Source organism: Chelonia mydas, chromosome 1, assembly GCF_015237465.2.
Source record: "Chelonia mydas isolate rCheMyd1 chromosome 1, rCheMyd1.pri.v2, whole genome shotgun sequence".
NCBI lineage: Eukaryota > Metazoa > Chordata > Testudines > Cheloniidae > Chelonia > Chelonia mydas.
The window spans coordinates 143,659,456-143,681,162 of record NC_057849.1 but is presented as its reverse complement, the minus strand read 5'-3'; the positions used below and the strand labels follow the sequence as shown (position 1 = coordinate 143,681,162).

At 38.4% G+C, this 21,707-nt stretch overlaps 1 protein-coding gene across 1 annotated transcript in view; it reads right to left on the bottom strand.

Moving 5' to 3' along the window:
* The window catches only part of IL1RAPL1 (interleukin 1 receptor accessory protein like 1), a 1,127,211-nt gene that overhangs the window by 522,080 nt on the left and 583,424 nt on the right, over positions 1–21,707 (bottom strand). Inside the window, exon 3 of the mRNA XM_043538004.1 lies at positions 7,290–7,569. Within this exon, the coding sequence (XP_043393939.1) occupies positions 7,290–7,569 (280 nt within the window). The remainder of the gene's footprint in view (positions 1–7,289; positions 7,570–21,707) is intronic.

Here is a 21,707-nt window from a genome sequence, read left to right as displayed (position 1 = left end):
TTTAACTTAATTAATTTTGTTTTCCATCTGATGTGGGGACATATGACAGGACAGCTTTGTTTTCCATTATTTTATATAACATATGATCCCTTCTCTGCAGATGGATTAATTGCAGTTTACAGTAGATAGTGCTGGTTGAAAAAAATGTCAATTAAATGTTACTCTGGTTGAAATGAGCCATTTCGCAACAACAACAACAACAACAACAAAGTTTTGCGGAAACATATTGGCTTAGATGAAAACTACATCATGAAGGTTTCTCAGGTCCAGGATGGAATTTTTGGTCAAAATGGGAGAGAACGTGGTCTTAGCAAGTGTGAAAAATCAATACACCCTCTATGATCTTGAACCTGCATCTCCTAGACCTCAGATGACTGCCCTATTCACAGGGCTACTGGAGGAGGAAAGGAAGGCAGGAGAAGGAAGGCGTCTTTCTCTTTCCTGTTTTTTAGTGAAAGATCCTGAAAAGTCTCATTTTTATTCTGTGTAGAAATAAAGTCAGCTACTGTAACTTACAGACGATTACACATTTTTTCTGAAGGTTCCAGTTCTATAAGATCAGCCATCACAAACAGACCATATTAGGAAACTGAGCTGACTTTTGTACAGAATACCTTCTGCCATGTCAGTGGAATTTTTTAATTATTGGAGCAAAGAAGAAATGTGACAATGAATACAAAGGAGGTAAAACCTGCACTACTAAAAGAATATTTAAAATCCTAATATACTGGCAAGACATTGACATAATTTGCAGGATAATCTCTATTTTATTCCATAGATTCCCTTACGAAAATATGATCTCAGTAGTAAAGTAATTAACAGTAAAAGAAAACTGGTATCAGATAAAGAACTCTTGCAAGAATTTCTTTCTTGGGTCCCTGACTATGGGAATCTGTCTCTTCAACTCCACTAAAACTGGCTCTACTAGTGGCTTTTGCCTGGTCACTTCACTGTCACTTTCAACTCAACTCTCTTCTCCTCCAATATCAGATCCATTCCCAAATCCTGCATAATAATTACTACTGAAAATGTTACTTTCTTCTCTACCCCATCCCTATAATTCACTTATTCTTTGGTGATCTTTCACTTCTACCTGCTTCTGAGCTTCCTCTTCTCCAGTTTATTAAGATATTACTTCTAAAATTATCTTCTCCCACAACAAAGAACTTATCACTCCCTTATCAAATCTCTTCTGTGATTTTCCTTTTCCACACAAAATTTCTATTCTCAAACATCTGCACAACTCAAATCCTGCTTCTATCTCAATTCTTATTTCCTTCTGTTTTCCCTCACTTCTTTCTATCCATCCATGCCGTCATCCTAACTGCTCTTTTTGTATCTTTGTTTACAGTGTGCCAAACTGCAGGCTCTTTGAGGAAGTCTTTTAATTTGTTTGTATAGTACCCATCACTAGGAGACCTGACTCTAAATAGGGCCTCTGGACTTGACTGCAATATGCCATAACAACATTAAACTTAAATAATGTAAGCATCTGACCTTGCTCTCTGAGTTAGGTGCCCAATTTGCATGTACGTATCAGGCTCTTATTTTTCAAAATTTAGCTTCTAATATTTTGGTAGAAAGGGTGGATTTTTAGAGAAATGCCTGACAATATTACATTCAAAATCAGGAAGAGCCAGTCAATAAGGTAGGCTCCCTGGCATCAACTTTATAAGTATAGGCTGATTTTCAGTTAGAGACATTATATTATATAGAACTGCACAGGGAACTAAAAGATTACCTTCTGAAGAGACAAACATTAAGAAATCTCAGTTAATACTAACTGCTACAAAAGAGGAACAAATAAAAATTATATCATAACTTTCAGAGTAGCAGCCGTGTTAGTCTGTATTCGCAAAAAGAAAAGGAGGACTTGTGGCACCTTAGAGACTAACCAATTTATTTGAGCTGTTACTCTGAAACCTTCTAACCCTATGATTCTATGATAATGACCAGGGCAGCATTTTTGGAATAATTTTTTTGAGCTTCAGGATCAGCAAGCTAGTACCTGGGATCAAGTAGAGACTCTCCTGGAAGGGTTTGGAACTGTGAAATATACATTGGCAGGGGTAAGCAGTTATATTAAACTTGTGAAAGTGAAAGATGGATCAAGGAGACTTTGGCATAGCCATTAGCCTATGGGAGGGTGGCAACCCCATGCTCTGCCCAGGGGACACTTTGAGGGCATACATGACAATAAGATGGGGGAGAGATGGGCCGCCCTTTATTCACAGTGGCAGGAGTCCCCTCACAACATACCAGTTTGTTATGGTGTTGAGACAGGGACTGACGAGGCTGAGGTTTCCAGCTCATGAATTTGGCTCCCATTCATTCAGGTTTAGGGAGACAACAGCAGTGACACAGCTAGGTATGGGAGCTGGGGCAATTCAGACAATTGGCTGTTGGCATTTGAAAGCATATAGAATGTATATGAGACCTCAGTGGAGAGTCAGCGTCAATTTTTTGTTGTGTTCTTATTCCAGATGTGGGGAAAAAGGGCCACACAGCTGATGGTGTGGATCTGTGGGCACAGTATTATTCACTGGGTGCATAAGTGGGCATTCAGGTTGCCTGAGGATTCGCTGCTGGGGCTCAGTGATGAAGCAATCCCGAGCTGGCATAGAACAAGGGGCATGTTACAAGACCAGCTGCTGCCACTTCTATATACCGTGGGGGCTCATCAGTAGGCACCATATAGAATAGTGGTGCACCTTGGAGAAAATGATTTATGAATTTGTAAAGGGGTAGTCTTAATGCTCAGAGTTAAGAGGGACTTGAGGCAGATCTTGGAACTTTTTCCAGGAGTAAAAACTGTGTGGTGAAACATCCTTCAATGCAGGGTGTGTCAGGCAGCTGTGAAGGAGGTATATGAATAGGGACATGGCCAAATTCATGGAGATCATAAGGGAGGTTGGTAATCTTGCATTCTGACATAGCATATGGGGCAACAGAATTAGTCAGGGGGAATGAGGTTCACCTGTCAGACTTCGGCACAGACACATTTTTGGCTGATATTAAAGGGGGCAGTGAGAGATGTCTGGGAACCCAGCTGGGAATGTGGGGGAGGCAGCCAAGCTAGTTGCTGGTGCCTCCTTGTGGTGGATGTCCAGTGCAGGTACTCTGAAGGGAGGGGACACAGAGATCACACGGATGGTTTGGTAAAGACTTTAAAGAAGGTGTTTGTTAAAGGAGTGGAATAGGGAGAGGTTCAGGGCACCTATGACTGGCAAGGCAGGAAGCCAAACACCCCCTCCTCTATAGCCCACCTTAATCCTCATTTGGGCTGGCTGGGGACCAGGATAGAAGTGGGACGGGGGGCTGACGGAAGTCCCCAGGTAGATATTGAAATGATTATGGAGTTACCTGAACTGTACTCTTTAATCTGCCGGGTACTTCCGGACATCTAATAATAAAGTTGTGGCCTCATTAAGCCATACCCATTGTCTCCTGTCCTCCTCCTGATACAGTCAGACAACAAGGAAAATAATGTAAATGGGTATCATAGTAACAAGTTGTTGCAAGAAGAGGATGCAGAGTTTGAAAAGAGAATACTGAGTACCGATTGCTGTCACAGAAATAATCTAAGTTGTAATTCAAGAACAAACTCTTACAAGTAGCTACACAGCATAACGACAATGTATAAAGTTCTTGTCTGTCTACACAAAAGACTATTTTTTCTTAGCAGCTGTACGTTGATGAGTCACTGTGCAATAATAATGAACAAAAAGTTCATCATCTTGAGAGACAAACTTGATCCTGTAACTGAAAAGGTAAGTTTTTTTATAAAAAAATCTGAGAATTCTTTAGAAATATATTCATTCAACAATAGTGCAATCTGGCAAACACAATAGATAACAGCGTGATGGAATATCCACTGTAAGCCTTTATTTTCTACAGCTTTCAACTCCCTCAAGGTTGCAATGCAGAATACAGGTCACAGCACATGAACGTACTTTTGTATATAAGATACAATCTGTTTACTTTTTTTAGATGTATAAGGCTGCTACAAAATAATGGGTGGTATGCATCATTACTCTGTAGGTCTAGCAGTCTTCTCAATGCTACTAATGGGATAGTGATCAAAGAAGATAGCCACAGGGACAGCAAGCCCTCTCCTCCACTTCCAGCCCAGTCTGGTGACCTCCCAATCTTGCCTCCTGGAAGCATTAACTTGGTGGAAGGTATCTATAGCCTGCACATGTGAAGCACATTAATTGAATATAGCAAAAGGTATTGCAAAATGTTGATGATGCTGTGCATGTTTCTTATGGCTGGCAGCATTTACTGAAGGGCAAAGGTGAGGGCTCGGATGGAAAGTTGGAGAGGATTGATGCTGCGAGCATAGGAGAGGGGAGTGAGACGATGTGGGGGGGTGTGCGCATGCACACAAGTACCAATCTTTAGCTCCTGAAGTGAAGTGAAAGGAGTCAGATCGGCAAAGAACTGCCCTCAACAAAGTGGGAAGAGGCACTCTACTTGGAATCAGATTATTCGCTTCTGCTAGCACATTCTTTTGGGAGACTGCCCAAACCATGCAACTAAACATTTATATACTTCACTTATCACAATTCAGTCTCCCAGTTGCTTTATTTCTTCTGCAAGCTGAGAAATTTCTTTTCCTCGCTATTTACATAAGGATCAGGGGTACAGAACTGGAATTAGGATACCAGCGGAGGAGAGGAGAGCAGTTGCAAGGGGCAAAGCAAATGGTAAACCCTGGGCCACTCCACCCCTTCTTCCTACGTCTGGGATTGTAGGAAAGCTGTATGTAGTTTTTCTAAAGCTCACCTTCCTTACTTGCCTGTTTATCTGTTCTTCCTGCCCCTATGTGCATTTCTATTGGCCCAGGGACATGTCAACCATCAGTTTCTGTTTTCTACTTCTGTTGCTTTTAACAAGAGGCAACCTCCTTCCAGAGGTCATGAAAAAAACTCTTTCCAGTGACTCCCTCCCTCCTCCCCCCAGCAATTTAGGTCCTCTTCTACTCTGTGATAGGACTTTATTCACTGCTAGAGCCTTTGTCCCCTAAGACACATGGCAAGTAGAGGACCACAAATGTCAGAGCAAGAATGAATGTGGTAAGAGGAAAACTCTTAAGACTATTTGTGACATACAGTTGGGAGTAGGAGCCTACTAACACCTTTTATGTGATTCAAGTACTGCCAATCAATATATCTGATGGAGAGAGAGGACAAGCTGCATTCTAACTTACATATTATTTCTCATGGAGTAAGTGTGTAAGGAATTTGAAGTCAAAGTCAAAATCTCTTCCTGAGTTATGAATACTCCTTAAAGTAAGAACACATTTGCTATAGCCAGAAATGTGATTTCTCCACCAAGGTCATTTTTGAGCTTTACAACTCAGAGAGTTGAGTTATTTGCTTTAAACTTTTCAAAAAGTTTCACTTGTAGCACAGTGTTTTTTCTTGCTCCATACAGTACTCACAACAGTGCAAGTAGTCACACTATGACCGCGAATGTATTACTATGCGTCCCCTTTGCCTTAACTGAGCTGCTTAGTACTGGGCCCTAAGGTAAGCTTGGCATCATTGTGAAATTGTTTTAGAGACCCTTTGAACAAGAAGGAAGAACCTTAAAACACACACACACACACACACACACACACACACACAGAGGTCATTACTGCATATTACAATGTCTTTCTTGCCAAAAATTACACATAAGTCTACATATGCAACTCCAGATTCTATAGCTCACTCTGCCTCCCGGCACCACCTACAGGACAGCAACACAGAATGTTCCGGTAGTTTCAGTGGTGATGGCGGTAAGAGAGCTGTCATGGTGCTGCTGTTTTTCCTCGCTATTTCAACAGGGATAGCTTTGGAAAAGCTACGAGGACCTCATGGAATTTTTCTGCACTGCTTCACCCCAAAATCTCAGATATTTTTTGTAAACTTACGTTGTTCAGACAATTAGTTCATAATGTGAGAATTCAGGAGAGGAGGCATTCACTGAGTAATTCACTGTTTTGTGTTTTATTGTTTTGCCTCACATTACAGTCTCTAATAAGGTCACTGAAGTCCTGTATATATTAAGAGTTTGTAAAGTTGGACCCCAAAAGTTACTACTGGGTATAGAGCATATTATCATAAATAGTTCCACTGATTTTAAATGCTAATAGGCTTTATACCTGACACTAAAAGATTTCAGGATTCGAGCCAAAAGGCCATATTTATCTGCCCTCTATCCACACACACAGAACTCCTGTTGATATCCAGCAGACTTTGTGAGTGTTTCATGAGTAGCATTTCATCCCAAGTATATTATATTAAGTTCTTAACCATCATAAACAAAATCTGTTTTAAAAGATGCATTAATACAGGCTATTAGGATACACAAATAATAGTTTTCTAGGAGTTTTAATGTTTATCACATACAGGGGCTCATGATAAAAAACAAGCATTTACCTATAATTACCACAGTGAAAATAACTATGGTGCCCCTCTGCAAGCAGGTTTTTTTTTTAAATTTGCATCATTTCAATTTATCTGTAAAATTAATTCTGTATTGTCAAGTAATTTTCAAAAGATAAGTGGGTGCCCAGATGGTCTCTATTTTCTCTGTGGGCTGGAAACAATACATCAGTATAACCTATCAGAAATGCAGAAAGTGGAATATTCATCTCCAGAATAAGAAACAGAACTATGCTTGATTTTGTGATAATGGGGTTTAATACTACATGGTGCTGAGCACCTTTCAAAAGGCAGCCAGCATCCTAAGCTCCCAATGCAGGACTGAGCCAGTGACAGTTAGAGAAGGGTGCATATACTGTAAACCTTTTAATGAGTTTGCTTTGATTGCATTTTAACCCGTTTTTAATTCACTTTATGAAAATATTCTAGTGAATTAGTTACTGGCAAAACATTTTGAAAAAATCAGTCTGTGCAAAGGTAATATTGGAGAAAACATATAGAAAATAAATTCGGTATTTGTAAACAAACAATCACACTAGAAACCTCATTTTCAGAGGTATGCACATTCAAACAGGGAACTGTAACATGACTGATATGTCCAATAAAACTAATCAATATACTTCAAATTTTCAATATAAATCTACAAACTAAAATTATAAATGATACAGCAAATAATTTTGAATATTTTCAAGAAAAACCTAAGTTACTCATGAAACATTCACCATCAGGGGAAAAAAGACCAAAATCACTGAAAACAGTATGTGCTGTGGATGGTAGCATAAAGTTTCAGTATTAAGAGCAATAATTCTATTGTATTGCACTCTATTCAAGCATAATAAATTAAAATAAAAGTACCTTATAACACATGCGTAAAGACCACTGTCTTGCACCACTGTTGGCCGAAACCAAATAGAATCCTCTTCTTTACTCATTCTAGTTCCGTCAAAAGCTATAGGTTCCTCAAAATCTCCAGGTCCAGAGCTTTTGTACCACATCAAACTAAGGCCAGCACTTTGTGCTAGAGAGTAATTCGCTCTGATATAGCCATAAAATAATGCACATTTTATACGAACAGGCTCTCCCACTAGAACTTGATACTTCTTGTAATCCACCGACCAGTCAGTGCATCCATCAGCTAAAAGAAAAGAAAAAGAGAAATATATATGTGTGTATATATAAATATATACATATATATAAATAGAGGCTTCAGCCAACTGAATACAGTAGCAGCCTAATATCAGAGCTGCAGAGTTACACAGCTGGCATAAAAAACACTCTATCTTACACCATTCCCATTGAACATCTAGCAGCACTATTAATTTTTAAGTACCATGCAAAATTTGCCTATTTTTTTTCTTTTTTGCTATTAACACCATTTTTCTGTGGTGAAAAAGAGTTATCAGATGAATTGTGTAGAAAAGAGATATCAAATGAATCTATGGTAAATCTTGATAATTCCTATGATATATATACAGTTATTCTTTTTCTCTATTGTGTAATTTTAAAGTGAATTATTTTAAAATATTAGAATTAAATTAGTGTAACATGGTGGCCATCTGCCACAGAAGGTGTCATAATCAGTGAATTGCATTAATCAAATCCCGTCCAGGTAACAATATAAATGAAAGAAGGCAATTATTCAGTTTCAGATTATGTTAGGACAAGGACCAGTGGCCTGAAGCTAAGAAAGGAAAAGTTTAAGTTAGATCTTAGGGGGAAAAAAAGTTCTTAATAGTATTGGTGTTTGTGCAGCAGGACAGAGTATTAGGAAAAATGATTCAAGGCATCCTCTCTTGATAAATGAAGGAACAGGTTAGATAAGATGTTACTAGGAATGCCTGAGCTTTCAGTGCTACAAAATGCTGGGGATGAGATAATATGATCTAAGTGTTTGGTATTTTACTGTTCCTGCTACCAGTAATTCTGTACTTCAGTTTTCCTAAGATGCTAAGCACAGACAAAACTCTCAGTCAAGGTTAATTCTATCCAATCATGACTGCAACACAGATGAACAAAGTAACTTCAGGACAGGATCTATCAATTAGATTTGCTCAAAAAAGAAGGGTTTTTGGTTTGTTTTTAACTTCATGGAAAATGTTGACTTTCTACCAAAAAAACGTTCAAACATTAAAAAACGGTATTCCAATAAAAAAAAAAATCAAAAACTTTTAAGGTGAGCAGACACTTGCAAATAAACGTTTACTCAAAAACCCAATTTTTGTCACAAAAAACATTAGAAAATTTACAACCAGCCTTACTATCTATTGCTATGTATTGTACAATGCCAGATATTGGTTTTTTTTTTAATTTGGGGGAAAAGCCTTTTAAAAAAATCATTTTTAAGAGTCCACAAATAAGTAATATAATATAAATATTTGTTATAAATGTATAGGAGTATATATTATATATAGTCAAATGTTATGATGACATGAACATATAAAGTATGACATAGTAGTATAACTGCCGCCCAACATTGTCAATATAGTACAGGACAATATTAGAATCAGGGTGTGTAAGGAATGGCCATCCATATAGTGAAATATTCCATATTGTTCATGGATTGATTAGTTTCCTTATTTAATTTTGGGGGAGGCCAGAGGGTGTTCCATTTTCAAATAACCCAAAGTATCTGTCCCTTCCCCCCACCAAAAAAAAAAAATCACTCCTGCGAGAGGCCTAGATCAGGCAAGATTCAGTATTGCAGAAGAGATGAGCTTGCGATACATAAATGTATTTTTTTTTAAAGTCCCATATCTTGGAAATCTGCAGGGCTAGGAATGGGAACTTTATACAATTTAGAAGGGACATATGCCCAGTTTTCCAGTGTTCAAACCTACAGATTTTAGAATGAATTTCCATTTCTGATTGTACCAGCCTTTACGTTACTGAGCACCTTAAATCTGTCAGCTTGGAAACCCAGAAATAATCAGTAAATTAAAATGCATCTTTAAGAAATGTTAACTCCATTATACAAGTTATTAGGTAACAGCTTCTTCATGTTAGCTCATTATCAGCTTGTAATTTTGACCTTTACTATTTAATTTAGTTTGTATGCTTTTGGTTTATAATGCCACTTTATTAGCCTAGGTTTCTCTCTCAGGACCTTCAATTTTAATGCTGCCAGCTCCCTTGAACATGATGCATCCATGGAAACATACTATGGAAGAATACTTATTCCACTACATATTTCTGTTTGTGTTGAATGGAGGATCAGCTATGCAGAGCACTTAACCTTGATTTATTTCAGTTTAGAATTCCCCATGGAAAAAATACCAAGACAATTCATGTATTTATGTCACTTGCAATCTAGTTTAGTGAGCTTAGACAAATGTGTTGGAAGACATAATACACTCGTGCAAAAAGAAGAGAGAGTTAACTATTACGTGAATGAATGCTTTTAAAATTCAGGAGATGTAGTATTAAAGGAGTATGAAAAATAAATTGGCTGTACAAATATTCTACTTGCAATGAAGCTCAGTGAAACTATTACTACATATACAGAAATAATGATATTTCTATGACAACAAACACAATACCTGAAAAAGCTTAAATGCAGACAGTTTTTCTGTATTTTGCTCTATTGCTGTTTGCTGTAAAGCACAAATATTATTTAAGTACTTATTACTTACACTGTAATATAACTACAGATTTATATTTGGTAGTTTTACTGTAATTTTGGAAATAACAGGAATAACCATGACTGGAGCATGTTACACCAATTTTATGAAGAGTGTACTGTTCCTAACTTCCTGTTAGTTTCTGGATTTGAATCAGCTTCTTGGTGTTGATCTCAGGTTTTATGTGGCTTGAGTTCTGGCTACTTGGTAAAATAGCTCTTTATATATGTCACAACAACTGGGATTAGCTAGGATGCTTCTTCTGATTGTGCCTAGATTTGAACATCCGGCAGTTGGAGTCAGCGCTCCCAGCTTTGAGACTTATTTCCCCCATTGGTCTGAAATAGCCTGTCAGTTGAAATTCAGGGCACAATGTAAGACCCAGCTATTCCCTCGGGCTCTGAGAGTATAGCCAAATTCCACTTTGCCAGTTGTGGTGGGCAAAACTTGAAAATAAATCCTTAGAATTTCAGTGGAAATTTACAGTTGAAAATCCAGAATCAATCACATACTTCTACATGTTTTGGATCTTGGTTAGATCCAAAAAGAGAATGGGGAATACCTTCCAGTTTGGATGTAGCCAAACTCAACTCTCAGCTCTTCTCAAAATGTCTGCACTAAGGCTAATTCCAATCTTAGTCCTAGCCCTGACTGAGCCTCAAGTCAAAACTCAGATGAGAAGGAATGTGGTCCAGAAGAAAAGGCATGGGACTGACAGGAACCTTAGGTTCTGCTCCTCTCTCTGGACAAGTCTTTTAATCTACCTGTTGCTCAGTTCCAATCTGTAAAATGGGATAATGATAGTTACCATTCTTTGTAAAAAGAGCTTTGAGATCTCTTGATCTATACATGCTAAAATTCATTGCCCACTTTACCAATAAACCCGATTTGGAATCAGATCATCACCTCATGCCATATTCAAAGGGAAGGAGCATTACTGAAAAATGTCTTGCCATTTCAGAATTTTTTAAGTCGACAAAAAATGCTAAAATTTTAATTCCCTTCAAAAACAGGCACTTTAGTGCATGGGTGATATCAACAGCTGGTTTATCATTTTCTCTCTTTCTTTCCTTGTTTTATTGGAAAATGCAACAATAAATTTGGACGCGGATTTGTCTATAAGATTTTGTGCTACACAGCTGAATAGTCCCACTTTGTACAAAGACGCAGGAAGAGATCCTAACTGAGTGAAGTTTAAGCCTGAAGGCATAGCATATTGCCTGCAAAGCAATTTTCAAAATGTAGCATTTTCCATAGTTTCCTGATGATTAACCATAATTCCCATCAACAAAAAACAAAACAAAATGAAACTCTTCCTCATATTTCAAGTGGATAACAGGTTCACCACTAGAGGCAATATGTCAGAGTTTTGTTGTTGAACAGCATCATAGAGTTAGTGGTTGCGGAAACACATGCACATAACATACTGACACCAGAGGATTAGTATTTTTAAAGCCAACAAAAAACACCAAGATTTTTCTTATGCATATTGATCCTTTCTGAGATCAATGAATTATTTATATTTTATCTTCCTCTATTGAAAAATGCTCTGGCTTGTCACTGGACAGTTGAAGAACATAAGACAATTTTAGGGCTTGTCTTATTGGAAAAGCAACTGGAATAGTTCCCCATATGGACACTTTTATTCTGAAATAAGAATGTCCACTCATAAACTATTCCAGCATAGCTATCACGCTTTGAATTCATACCATACCTTAATCCAAAATAACTGTGAAGCATAGACAAGCCCTTAGGTTTCCAAAAACATTGTGTATATATCTATTCACACATAGACACATATAAATGCATCATGTCAAAGTGTAGCTTCTGAATTTATGTACTTGTAATACATAGACTGATTACCTGCGTGGTAACTCCTAAAGTGGTTGTCAAATGTTTATTATCAGAATATAATCCCTGAGAAAACTACATGCCAGTTCAGAGACAAAAAATGAACAAAGCACACACACTTGGATACATTTAAATATAACCACTACTATTCTCAACACAGGTAAAAGTAGTAAGAGAACCCCCACTAATATTATCATGTCCCCTCATACACTCCACCTTTTTCCTATCAAAAAGTTCATATCAAAAAGATGTTTGGTTGTTTTAATAGATTTAGACTATAAAGTAAATAATTTCTCAAACACATTAACTACCCAGGAAAATATGCATAATGGAATTAGAATTCACCCAGTTGTAAAATTCAGTTGGTTACTGATAATGCATTAAGGTACAGAGCTGTAAAATCACGGTCAACACTAGGCTTAAGGAAATATATTTGTCCCTTTTTCATATGTGCTTTTAATGTGTGTGTGTGTCGGGGGGGGGGGGGGGGCTGGTCTGATCTTGTTCTTTCTTACACCAATTTTACAGAAGTTTAACTCTACCAACACTTCTTTCAAGTCAGTTCTAGCTGCATTAAGCTCATTTCAGCTGGGAGGGACTATAAATATGTTAACCATAAAATGTGGAATACCCCAGTCTCCTCAAGTGCAATACCAATAGGTCTGGATCCATGAGAAGGTGAATATAAGTTTTTGACAGAAGGTTTAAAGCACTCATGCCAGGATGGAATTGTCTCTCTGTTATTCCATTAGGGATTTTTTTTTAATGGTAGTGATATTTTAGCAGGCAATCAATTATCTGTATTTGAGATATCATAGTGGTAGGATAATACAATAGATAAAGAAATATGCACAGAGAAATAGACAAATATACCTAATAGATACTTAAAAAGGGGACTTGCTAAAATGCACAGCAAGAAAGATCTGATGAAGTACATTTATCATGACTAAGAACAGCTGGAGGCGTTTGAACAGATTAGAAAATCTGGCTAACAAAAAAAAAAAAAGTTTTTTCCTCTCCACTGAGAGTTTGTACATATTTAGTTAAAGTAAAATAATTCTAGGTATATAAGGGTCAGATTCCTCTATACAATTCAGATGAGGTGACTAGGGTTGCCAATTTTGGTTGGATGTATTCCTGGAGATTTCAGCACATGACAATCTTTAAATAAAGATGACATTTAATTCCTGGAGACTGCAGGCCAATCCTGGAGGGTTGGCAACCCTAGGTGATGCCTTACTTGAAGAACACTCTCACTGAAATCCATGGGAATTAATGTCCTGATGCACAGATAACTGCAGTACATAGGGATGTACAGTATTTTCAAAGGCACAAGTATCAATTACGTGCCTAACTCCCATTGAAAAACTGAATGGGAGTTAGGCACCCAACTGACATTTCTGTTTGAAAAAATATCCCATACTTAATAACTTCACTGGTACTTACTTAAGCTTTACTTTAGCACACACTTAAGTGCCTTCCTAAATAGGGATGGACTAAAGCAGATGCTTGAAGTTAAGCAGGTGCTTACATGCTTTGCTGAATCCCCTCCAAAGACACTACTCAGAAGAATAATGCAGCATGCAGAATGCTATTTGTGCCACTGAGATATGCTCTCAATTTTGCCCCACTTCTGCTGTGATCATATGCTTTTCTCTTCTTTATCTTTCAGTACACTTTGTAAAATCAGATCCAGTGTTACCCTTCTTTGTATATGACAACACTGATCACAGCATCACACAATCAATACATACATTCATGCTGGCAGAAAACAATTATGACAAATAAATATGTACTGAGAATTTTCTCAAGCTTGAGCCATTTCTATTATCACTCCATCAAGCAATCACATATTTATTTTATAAATTGAAAAATACTTGAATAATTCAACAGCCTTGAAATTTCAGAGCTGCATTCAACTGAGTGGCTGTACTCCCTAATCTCCATTTTAATATGCTGCCAGTTATTGCTACTCATAATAGCACGATACAGGGACCATTCACTCAGTTATTTCCTCGAATGGCTTCAGAGTATGAAGTAAACCACACACTACATCACTGTCCTTATAATGAGATCGTTCTGGTGGATAAACAAACTCCCTGCAGGCCCTACCTACCTACTGATAGGACCTAGTGAACCAAATATTTAACACTTCTAAGAGCATCCTCCCTGCCATTTCTCAGGATTGTATGCATGATTTTCAAGGGAATATTTGATGCAGAGAAGTAGAAAATTGAGCTACTGACTTGTGGGTCCATTGCCACAACCTGACAAAGCAACAAAACCTCAATTCAATTTCTGGTTCTTGTGAGGTAATAGGGGTGCCAACGTTTCCAGTATGATTTCAGAAATCTAAATTCCTGTTATATACTACCAATTTAGGTATGCCAGTATGTGAAAACCACACTTTCAAAGAGAAAGGTTCTAGTAATAACCCACACTTCCTAAAACTGCATCAGCAATTTTTTTTAAAAAAGATATGCATTAAAAAAAGATCCCCCCCCAGATATTTTTTTAACACATTGGGATTATTTAACATGAAATCCATACACTTTTAGAAATTCATGTTGGAACCCTTTCATGTTTAAAGCACATTTTCTAATCAGCATTGTTATCACATAGCCAATTTTGGAAAGGTAAAACTAGCAGTACATCCTGAGGCATCTTTTGTACCTTTTTCCAAGCTGTTTCCTTTAGTTATTTCAATTAGAAAAAAACAAACATTAAAAAAGGGAGGTGGAGGAAATGCTCTCAAAAGAATAGCGCTTGAACACAGTGTGCTCAACAAAATGCTTGAACCGATCAGCCATCCATCCACTTCATCTAGTGTCTCTGTTTTGATTATATTACAAATTCTGGATTGTGCTATTTTTTCTTACAGTATCATTCTAATTGATGGTAACAATACTAATCTCCTCCCCAAATGCAGGAAAGGAGGGCTAAAAAAATGTTACACACATTGATAGGCTGAGAATGAGAAAGGAATGTGATCAAGCTATATTTTTTTAAATAGATCATTGTGTTGTCATACTCTATTGTTTTTTTTTTAAAGTTTCAATATGAAATTAGAAACATGAAAAGAGTTGATGCTAATAATTTAAAATGACAGTAAAGTACATTGTTATCATAGCTTTGCACATTAGTTGGCTACAGTTAAGGTTGAGAAAGCGCTTTCATTCCAAGCTCCTATTTTCATTTTGCTTCTATCTCAACAATTTCATTTTGGGTTGAAATTTATCATGCTTTGGTTTCATTCCAAAAGTGTGTGGTGTTTATATTTTTAAGAGAGGTACGTAAAATTATTTTAGATATTTTCATTTGTTAAGGAATGCTTCAGTTACATTTTCCCACACACTTCCCCATTTTTCAGTCAGTTGAGTGTTTAAAACATTAGATTTGGCCCTTTAAGAGGACTAATGAGTGCATTTGCTATATGTAGAGGAAAGACAGGTGAAGACATAAACCTAGTTATGAAAGGAAGTTTTGAGTGTTTGCAAACAGTTAATTTAAAATGCTTCATTCATTATTTACCTTGACTCCCAAGTGAGGGACTAGAATGATCACAAGTGTGGATAGCTGATTGACTCAAATCATTCTGCTGTAAAACAGGAGAGAGGTGAAAAGACCTGTATGCCTAACATGTTTATAATATATGCTCTACTCACTGCAGAATTTGGGTCTTTCACCCTGGACAAGCCCTGCTCAAGATCACACCTCTGAAACACTAACCCTCCTTAACAAGTAATCCATCACTTGTACCATGAGTTATAAAAATCAGAAAGCTCATGATAGAACAAACTAGATAAGTTATGAAAGCTATATCAGTCATCAGAGGGAAAACGGCAGCATGCTAGAGTGCATAAGGTCTGAATACACTTCTCCCCTCAAACGGGTTCATATCTTTCTCTGTAGCTGGAACTCCCACCCTACTCTGTGCCACAGGTCAATAGTGTCTCTTCTTTGAAATCCTTCCATAAGGTTCACTGTGATGCTCAGAAGTATAGAGTCAATATTAATATATTTTAAGGAAAGAATTTCCTTGTCATTACCTCCACTGGCCTCCTACTTTGTGTGGATGCATGTGTCATTCTTGTTGGAATTGTATGTCCTCAGGTCAGGGACTGTCTGTATTTGGTATCCTATCACTGGTACTTAACAAATAATAAAGAATAAAAATCAACAGTTTCAGAGCCTTTTTTACTTCAAAATCTGATGTTTGGACCTCACTAGGAATTTGGATCCATGCCCACTGGAGAGTGACTAGGGATCTAGACTTGCTGATTCTTGTCTATCTATTTTAAAGAGTGGGGGTGGGTGGGTGTTGGCAACTGTTAGGGGAAAAACAATTAGCCCTTGCTCTCACCCCTCTAGGTGCTTGATTCGACTCTAGGATCCCACAGAGTTCTAGATTCAGAGTCCAATCTACACAGGCATCTTTTATTGGTGTACAGAAATACAGCTCGAGCTGGGTGCCTCCGGAGAGGGACCTGCCCCTCAGAAATTGCAAGCAATTATACCCTTTACAGTTGCTAACACTGCCCTCGCCCATGTCCAAAGTCCAATCCCCTAATCTGAGTAGGGGTCTCTGCTCTTTCCCATTGGACAGTTCTGTTGCTGAGTGGAGAGTCCATTGCCGGATGCTGGATTTGCTCCGGGAGACAGTCAGTCCTACTCTTTGCATTCTTTTTTATCTTCAGTGATAACGGGCAGTCTCAACTGGTTTTGTAGCTGCTTCTTCAGCGTTCCTCTCAGGTCAGCTTGACCTCGGCCTAAGGCTTCAACTACTTTAATCACTTATGCTAAGTTAGTAATTTATGCTAAGTTGTAAGAACAAACTTATTGAACATTCATATAAAAAAGCATATAGGCCCTTTTTTATAACAGTATCTGGATACAAATCTATGCTCTGTATTGTACAGGAGGTCACACAAGATCTAATGGTCCTTTCTGGCTTTAAAAATCTATGATTCTCTTAAGTGTCTTGCCTAGAGATAGTGCTCTACATTGTTATATAAAACACTAGGGTTTGATTTGTGCTGCTGGTAGTGCCCTCCCTGGGGCTTCAAATGACTACAAGAAAATCACTAACCTACAAGCACGCTGTAAAACCATGGACAGCAACTCTGCTAGTTCCTATAAACTATGGACCAGCTCAGTTCTCGGAGGGTACTTCTCTAAGGAAGAGAGTCAATGGAATCATAGAAATGTAGAATCATATAGGTCATTTAGCCCAGGCCCCTGCATGGAGGTAGGCCGAAGTATTAGCTAGATCATCCCTGGCTCTTTCTTAAAACCTCCAGCGACAGAGATTCCACAACCTCCCTAGATCATTTGTTTTAGTGCTTAACTACTTTTACAGTTAGGGCTTTTTTCCTAATGTCTAATCTAATTCTCCCTTGCTGTAATTTAAGGCCATTACTTCTTGTCCTGTCCTCGGTGGTTAAGGAGAACAATTTATCACTTTTCTCTTTTATGTACAAGAAGACTGTTATCATGTCCACCTCTCAGTCTTCTCTTCGCCAGACTAAAAAAAACCACCATTTTTTTCAATCTTTCCTTGTAGGTCATGTTTCCTAGACCTTTCTTCATTTTTGTTGCTCTGCTCTGGACTTTCTCCACATCTTTCCCAAAGAATGGTGCCCAGAACTCGACCGACTGCTCCAGTTGAGGCCTTATGAGTGCTGAATAGGGTGGAAGAAATACTTTTTACACATCTTGCTTACAATGTCCTAAAATATCTGACACACCCCAAAATGATGTGCACTTTTTTTGCAGCAGTATTGCATTGTTGACTCAAATTTAGTTTGTGATTCACTATAATTCTCAGACCCTTTTCTGCAGTATTCCTTCCTAGACGGTGCTTTCTCATTTTGTATTTGTGTAATTGATTTTTCCTCCCTTATTGTGATACTTTGCATTTTCCTTATTGAATTTCATCTTATTTCAGACCATTTCCCCAGTTTGTCAAAACCATTTTGAAACTAATCCTGTCCTCCAAAGTGCTTGCAAACCCTCCTATCATAGTATTGTGCACAAACTTTACAAGGGTAATCTGTATTGCATTATCCAAATCATTTATGAAGATATTGAATAGAACTGGACTCAGTAGAAATCCCTTCAGGATCTTGATCTATATGCCCTTCCAGCTTGATTGTGAACCACTGGTAATTACTCTGAGTATGCTTTTCCAACTAGATGAGCACCCACTTTATAAGAGGTTCACCTAGACTATATTTCTCTAATTTGTTTATGAGAAGATCATTTAAGACAACATCAAAAGCCTTAATAACATCAAGATATATCACATATACTGCTTTCCCCTTATCCACAAGGCTGTCAAAGAAGTATATTAGGTATTGGTTTAACATGATTTGTATTGAGAAATCCATGTTGACTGTTACTTATAACCTCATTTTCTCCTAGGTGCCTACAAATTGATTGTTTGATTACTTGTTCCATTACCTTTCCGGGTACCAAAGTTAAACTGACTGATCTATAGTTCCCTGAGTTATCCTTATTCTCCTTTTTTATAGATAAGAGCTATATTTGCCCTTTCCTAGGCTGCTGGGATCTCTCTCTTCCTCCACAAGTTCTCAAAGATAAGCATACATGTGTATCTTTTGTACAGCAGGTTACAACCATTTCCCACAGCTGTAATTGTATTCCTCAGTTCTCAGAGTCTGCTGTAGTCCAATGTAATTTATGAGGGAGATATTCAAAGACACAAATAGGCTCTAAGGTGCCCATCCCATCAAATTTCAATAGCAGTTCAGCACTGAATTGCCCTTTAGGCCTTTGTAAATCTCCTCCTACATGTCAAATACAAGAATGAGGAACAGCCTCAATAATTACCACAAAAGGCAAGGAGTGGTTGGAGCCAAGAATGGCCGTGCTATTTTTGTATGGCACAACAGCAGGGCAAGCCTTTGATGCCCATGAACCCCGGTCCTGGTTTTGAAGGCCTAAAAATGTGAAAGCTAATCTCGGCTTTCTACAGGCACGCACACACACACACACACACACCCCTACATGTGTGCATGCGTACATGCACATTCTCCCTTAGCCACTCAGCGCTGCCACTGATGGTGTTAGCCTCATCACAAACTCCTTCCCAGAAAGCTGCTTATGGCCAAACAAGCAGCTCCACTGAGCAGCCAGTGTGCATTCTAGCCAAAAGGAATGCATGTGGGAAGACACATCAGTGATATGAGAAACAGCCTGTTGGAGAGGAACAAGTGTGGGACTGAGACTTAGGGACCACTGTATTTTAATCCCAGTTTTGACACTGACTCCCCTGTGCTGTGTTAAGTCACTAGGTTTCCACATTTAACAATGCTATGGGATATGGGTCTCAATGTTTCCATGTCCACATCAAATTAATCAGTTATTCATGGGACTGCTCCTAAACCTCATCTTACTATGCCACCCACAACAATACTAAAGACGACTATTTGCATAGTGGGGTAAATGAGTTTGTTTTGTTGGGGGGGTAGGGGCGGGGAGATGGGTGAAAACACATTTCACATGTCCTTCTGGAGAGTTAACATAAAAGCTGTGCTCAACACACCTGGGAGATGGATCCTCCAGATAGATCACTTCAATGACTTCAAACAAGTGAGTCAGAGAGATTTAAGCCACAGAATTACAGGGGATATGAAATACATTTGTGGCAGAGGATGATGTTTATTCAACTAATAAAGTCAAAGTGCAAAAACTTGGTAGTTCTAAAGCTGTTCAATAATGTCAGTAATATGTATATAGACATTCAGAGTGATTGTCTACAGCAATATACAGCATTTATTAAATTCATATTTATATTTCATATTTCATTCCACTGTTACTGTGTGAATGATATCGCTACTTGGCAAATTTGTGAAAATATTATTTTTATTGAAGTGTCAATCGTAACTTTTCAGTGGTACTATTTGTAAGATCTCATTAAACTTGCATTACACAAACTCCCTTTGACTTAACTGGGCTCATCTAATTATGGATAATAAGATTTGTCTCTGTGTTATATTTCACAGTGAGCCCTGCTGTACTCCAAATAAATATTTTTTTGAAATCATGATACGTGTGAGGCAGGCAACTCAATCCACAACTATAGCTATTAGTATATCTGTAACTATAGAGTCTCTAAACATTGTCATATTTCATAACATAGACAAATGCTATTGTGATACATACTGAAAAAGGTAATGAAAAAATATGTAACTCATGGGACAAAGTCTTATGTGATTTTGCCAGAGCAAAATATTCAAAGGATCTTAGGTGGTAACTGTGAAATGAGTGCATGTCTCTACATTATTTGATTAACTGTGTGTGTGTTTGTACACATTGGGGCCTAGAAAGTAATTAAAGTTTTCATGGATAGAAACATGATGTCAATATTTGCATCAACATATTAATGTGAAATTTACAGTGTTGTTATAAATTAGTTTTGAAAGGATTTGAGGTAATTATTAGTGTTATTTTATGCTCTCTACAAACATCTGAAAAGTAATACTTGAGACAAGAACCCACTTCAGTTCCTACTACAGCCATGCTAGAGTAAGCTGCAAGGGCAGAAGCACTTCTTAAGGCTGAGCATGGTAGCTAGGCAGCTACAGTTCGGTAGCAGGTAGTGCTCAGGTGCTAGGATATCCCAGTGATTTCATAGCTACCACATTAAGCCTGGTGGTGAGTCATTAATGTCACGGCTACTATTGCTCTGTCTAGCAAATGAGTGAAGCTGGAGTGGGAGAGTGTTTCATAGAATCATAGAATATCAGGGTTGGAAGGGACCTCAGGAGGTCATCTAGTCCAACCCCCTGCTCAAAGCAGGGCCAATCCCCAATTAAATCATCCCAGCCAGGGCTTTGTCAAGCCTGACCTTAAAAACTTCTAAGGAAGGAGATTCTACCACCTCCCTAGGTAACGCATTCCAACGTTTCACCACCCTCCTAGTGAAAAAGTTTTTCCTAATATCCAACCTAAACCTCCCCCACTGCAACTTGAGACCATTACTCCTTGTCCTGTCCTCTTCTACCACTGAGAATAGTCTAGAACCATCCTCTCTGGAACCACCTCTCAGGTAGCTGAAAGCAGCTATCAAATCCCCCCTCATTCTTTTCTTCTGCAGACTAAACAATCCCAGTTCCCTCAGCCTCTCCTCATAAGTCCATGTGTTCCAGACCCCTAATCATTTTTGTTGCCCTTCGCTGGACTCTCTCCAATTTATCCACATCCTTCTTGTAGTGTGGGGCCCAAAACTGGACACAGTACTCCAGATGAGGCCTCACCAATGTCGAATAGAGGGGAACAATCACGTCCCTCAATCTGCTCGCTATGCCCCTACTTATACATCCCAAAATGCCATTGGCCTTCTTGGCAACAAGGGCACACTGCTGACTCATATCCAGCTTCTCGTCCACTGTAACCCCTAGGTCCTTTTCCGGACTTCTGATCTGTCCAGACACAGAGGGTCAGACTAGGATCTCAGTTTCACCAGCATAAATCTGGAGCAAGCAATTAAAGATTGATGAGGACACAGCAGCCAAATGAGGACAGACACTTGAATGGAATGAAGTGGCAGACTGCAACTTTTATTTAACTTTAACACAGGGGAGTGGAGCGACCTGCCCATCACTCTCTCTCTCTTATACCAGACATTTAGTTGGTTCCAGTGTGGGTTTTATAGGGCTCCCTAACATATAACCTGTTAACTGGCACCAGGGTTAGAGACTTGGTAATCCATAATTCGAGTGGCTCTCCTCAGCCTACCTTCCCAAGAATCAGCTCTCTCTGAGTCCCAGCACCCTCTCTC